General features: G+C 36.0%; 1 protein-coding gene across 1 annotated transcript; it reads left to right on the top strand.

Moving 5' to 3' along the window:
- Nucleotides 1–406: 406 nt before the first annotated feature.
- LOC110908477 lies at nucleotides 407–1189 on the top strand. Its single transcript, XM_022153458.1, has one exon. It carries the CDS (start codon nucleotides 407–409, stop codon nucleotides 1187–1189), a length of 783 nt encoding a protein of 260 aa, XP_022009150.1.
- Nucleotides 1190–5254: the final 4065 nt, after the last annotated feature.

Here is a 5254-nt window from a genome sequence, read left to right as displayed (position 1 = left end):
AAATTATTTTTTTACTTCACCCCGACTGAAAAATGAATTTATTTCTAAAGCAATACATACTTTTTAACTTAGACATTTGGTATATGATAATTAAAACATTTTTTTTTTGAATGGCAATGGAGACAATTATTAATACGAAAAAAAAACCCAACATAGCAAGAATATACATTATAGATAACTGTTAAACAGCTATAATTTGAGACATGTAAAATTGAATAGACATCTTTCGGTATGCATAGTTTATCTTGTTTGTATAACTCCTATTTCCACGGATAAAATATGTTAAAGAAGTTACAATTTTGAATTTTGAAATGAGTTTGTATCCCACTAAAACTCTAATCCCCTAATTCTAAAACCCTATAAAACCCTAATCACTTCATTTTCATCCATAACCCTACACAACAAGATGATCGAGCCATTAGATTTCAGTATCCAACTGCCACCGTCACAACCACCGGTGACGACCACCGATCAAGATCCCCCACTACCTATGTTCCTCTTCGTCCACCCATCTCAACCGCCTCAACAACCACCACAACAACCATTTCCACCGGTGAACACAAATCAAGATTCTGACCCTAAAACCAAACTTACCATGTCTCTCTACTCCACCCCACCACAACAACCACCGCAACTCCCGTTGCCACCACCACACGCCCCGCGTCGCAACCGTCGAAAACCATCCCATGCACCACGTGAAGGTAAATCACCGATCATCGCACCACCGTTCCCATGGGCAACTGACCACCGTGCACAAGTACACAACTTAAACTACCTAACCGAAAACCAAATCACAACAATCTCCGGTGATGTCGAATGCAAAAGGTGCGAAAAACGGTACAAAATCGAATACAACCTTGAACAAAAGTACCAACAAGTCTCATCCTACGTTGCAATGCACATGCATGAGTTTCATGATCGAGCTCCGAAGAAGTGGATGAGTCCAACATTGCCAACATGCAAGTTTTGTCATCAAGAAAACTGCGTAAAGCCGGTGATGAAGAAGAAGAAAGGGATCAACTGGTTGTTCTTGTTTTTAGGTGAGTTGGTTGGGTGTTGTACGTTAGCACAGTTGAAGTATTTTTGTAAGCACACCGGGAACCATCGAACCGGGGCTAAAGATAGGGTCTTGTTCTTGACGTATCTTGAGTTGTGCAAGCAGGTTAGCCCGGATCGATGGACCCTTTGATGATGTTGTTGTGAATTGTGATCATCTTGATCACAAGGTGCTTTAATTATTTCAAGATTTGGTTGTGAATGGTTGGTTGATGTTACAAAATTGTTTGTTATCTTTTGTTGGATGTTAACTGTTTTGGGATTGTGATAATTGGTTTTGTTTTTCTTGCATAGAGTTTATGATTAAGATTAATTAGGTTGATGATTATCAGATAATTAGGGTTTCAAATGCTAAGTTAATCTTGAAATTTATGGGTTCTGTGGTATAATGATTAGAATATTTTAAAGGATATATAATGTAATAAAATATCAAAATGTTTTTTTTTTTTTTTTTGTGACAAGCTGTTTCAGATAAATTGATTTTTTTACTTATTAATTTTGTGTACAAATGTAAGAATATATAAATAGGTTGGTGTTACAAATTTTTGATCTTTAGTTGTCTAGAAAATAATGCGGTGGTGGTTTATTGGTAAAAAGTCTTTAAACACCTTAGGAGGGGAGGTCTTGGGTTCAAGTCCCACAGACAATAGAAGTAATGAAATTTGCCGTTCAAAAAAAAAGTTGTGGAAGAAAATGAAACACTTATTTAATCGATTTGAGAAATTGGAAACAACTTGAATCATGGAAGTTACCCGAGCGATGGAACTAACCTGCTCTCGCATCTACCTAAGAAACCCTGAAATCCATGTACTCATTTCATAGAACATTCACAACGAATGCTTGCGTGTCTAAAAGTCCGAAATCGCAAACCGACCCCTCACGGACATCAGTCTTGCATTGTGGGTTTTGTCCGAGTGGCGGTCCAAGCACCTTGGTCCGTCCCCAAGGACCTTGTCCAGCTTGAGATAGTGGGTCCTCTCTATCAGATTTAAACTATTAATATGTTTTTAGTAGTTTTTAAAAGGGTTTGAAATTATAGTTTTGTGGGAAAAATGAAGGCTATTTTAGAGATATTTGAAATGGTATGTGGAGATTGAGGTTTGTATGAACTATTGTGGATCTTAGGGTACTATGGGCACCTTTCACTATATCACACTTATCACACTATCACACCCAATCATTATTTAACGCATCATTCCATCACATTTTTACTATTACATTTGCAATTCCATCACTATTTTTTTCCTTTTTAAAAAAAATATGAAATAAACTAAACAAAAACCAACATTTTTTTTTTAAATATGCACAGAACCTATGAAAGCCAAATAAATAAAAGTCGCATTTTCAATAAAGTTAAAAAGTACAATAAAAATTAAACTTGATAACCTAGAGAGAGAGAGAGAGTGAGTGAGTGAGAGAGAGAACTGAAAAACAACCTAAAAGTTAGCGGAACAACCCCACTTTGAACAAATTTCTCGTTTGCGCGACGGCATGCACTGTACTCATAACTTTCAAATCCTTATTCTTCTCCGTTTCCTCCAAGTGTTTCATTTTCATGAACTTGTCATCTCTTTTTAATTTTAATTCCGTCATCACCTTGCGTCGTTCTCTAGTCTCCTCCGATTCCACCATTTTTGTCTAATTCGGTCATGTCATCCAACCAAGTTTCTTTCCCTTTGCTTGTTGACAACTTGGCACTATTCTTTCGTTGCGGCCTTGTCGGTGTTGTATAGTCAATGGGCGCCATTTAAATTGACGTCGGGAATGATGCTTGATAACCCATCTGTTGAGGTTGTGAAATTTCCCGACTTGAATTTTTTTTCGTTTTTGGGAAAGACCACGACTACCCGTTAGGTTATAAGATCCATCAATGAAATGGGAATCCATTTGGAATGATTTCTCACAATCTCCCATGCTGCCAATTGAGAAAGCCCTTGATAACGCATCTTGGTTTATAAACATAGAAGTAAATGGGCTTCATAAAACTGGCAAACGGTTAGACATAGTTATGGATAAACATGTCAATGTTAGTTATGAATTACAGTGGCAGAGCTTGATCAAAAGTTCCTGTTAGGGGGAGAAGTCATGGGATCAAAATTTGTTTCCTATCGCTATATTTCGGGTTATATGTTCGGATCGGATATTCGATTCGGCCAGGTGACCAGGTCAACCAATAATAACTCCAAATAAAACTACATAATCTTCATTCATTCAGATGAGGCGTGCTTACACATAAAAAAACGCTAACTATTGTTTAACAAAAATAAAGACCAAATATTTATAATGATGCGAGATAAATGTTAAGTACGTGGGACCAAATTTATTTTTCATGTCGCTATGTTTCGGGTTATATGTTCGGGTCGGATATTCGATTCGGCCAGGTCGGATATTCGATTCGGCCAGGTCAAACAATAATAACTCCAAATAAAACTACATAATCTTCATTCATTCAAATGAGGCGTGCTTACACGTAAAAAAAACGCTAAATCTTGTTTAACAAAAACAAAGACCAAATATTTATAATGATGCGAGATATAAATGTTAAATAACTGGACGAAGAATTACAACTCAGCCCAACGATTTAAGATAAATGGTAAGTACCTTTAAGACCAGTGACGAAGCTTGAAAATTTCCACTGGGGGGCGGAAGTCACCGGACCTAAAAATTTCTATATAAGTATTTTTTTTTATAAAACCAGGGGGTCGAAAACGTATATACCTAAAAAAATTCTATAAGAAACGTACATACATAACACTACTGAGCAAAAGTTCGAGGGGTTAGGGGCTACCGGCCCCTTGAAAGTTGTGCCCCCTGTTTAAGACCTTTAAGATAAAAAATATTACTCAACTTTGATTTACATATAAAGTACTAACAAACAATATAAAACTTATTAATAGCCCGTTCTTCACATTTATTTAACTCAATACGAAAATATGTATAAATATTTTTGACAATAAACCTGGTAGGGGCAGGGGATTTTTAGGCAAAATAATTGGTGGGGGCGGACCTGTATAATTTTAAATTTTTCGGACGAAAAATCGGAAATATTACACTTCTAACCAAAACAGTCGGGAGGCGATACGTTGCATCTAGCGGGTCAAATGAATAAACTTAAATAGATTAGCTAGTTTGAAGTTCAAGTCATGCAGATTAAAGGTGTTAAAGTCGCCCAAAATGTATTCTCAATAGTTTCTACTAGAAATCAAGAAGAAACTATTTGTGGGTCGGCCAACCCGTCAAGTTCATCACATCTTGCGTTTTTTTTAGAATTTCGTTTATTTGGTTGACTTGATAATAAATCACATGTGCTTGTTTGCCCAAAGCATGAAGCCAATTAGCCAAACGCTTTAGTGACCTTGCAACCGAGGAGAGGAGACTAAGATTTGTGGATTTTAGCCCAAAAAGTTGGTAAACACCTTGGTACTTAATATACAACCTTACATATTTGAACACATATGTTTACCTTTTTACTGGATATTAATCAAATAATGCATTAATGTGCTTTTAAAAAGTAAATAAATAAGAAAGGAAAATATAGAAGACATTACCAAATGAAACTGTGAGTCTTTGTATAAACCTGATGGTTGTTATTTGTTGCAACAAGAAGCATCTTTGAACTATAACTAATGTTGGATTATACTTTCATATTTGTATTGTGTTTATATCTTTGAATCATGAATATTACTGTCCATTTCTACACACACCTGACCCCACATCAAATGATTTTTCAGAACTTTGTTCAAGAAAAATTTTAGCAATTGAATTGTTTCTTCCCTACTACACAAGATTTCATCCAAAGCTGCTTATCTTACATCCTTTCAAACGTAGGGTATAAAGAATGGTAGAGGATAGCCATATAACGCCTAGAATGGTTGGGAGTTCAAATCCTGTAGGGTGCAGGTTGTGATGTATTTATCTTAGAAAATCAAGAAATTGTTGTTAGAAAAAAAAAAAAAACATATAAGGCCTAGAATTGTATCATGTTTTTGGCAGAATGTAATTGGTAATTTAGTAGTATACAACCATTCTACCAACAAGAACCCAATTGTACCACAACTTAGGCTGGCCCATAACTATGCATCTTAGCGTCGAGGTATGCTTATGCATAATGGTTAACCACCACAGTTTGACCATCCATATGTGGATGATACAATGATATGGTTTGACACAATAGATTACCGCCACCGATATCGCATTA

This window comes from Helianthus annuus, chromosome 1 (assembly GCF_002127325.2).
Source record: "Helianthus annuus cultivar XRQ/B chromosome 1, HanXRQr2.0-SUNRISE, whole genome shotgun sequence".
NCBI classification, from domain to species: Eukaryota; Viridiplantae; Streptophyta; class Magnoliopsida; order Asterales; family Asteraceae; genus Helianthus; species Helianthus annuus.
The sequence above is the reverse complement of the archived record's forward strand: the minus strand, read 5'-3'. Positions and strand labels throughout refer to the sequence as shown.

Coding starts and splice junctions, on each gene's coding strand:
- LOC110908477 (XM_022153458.1), top strand. CDS start 407: ATGATCGAGCCATTAGATTTCAGTATCCAACTGCCACCGTCACAACCA.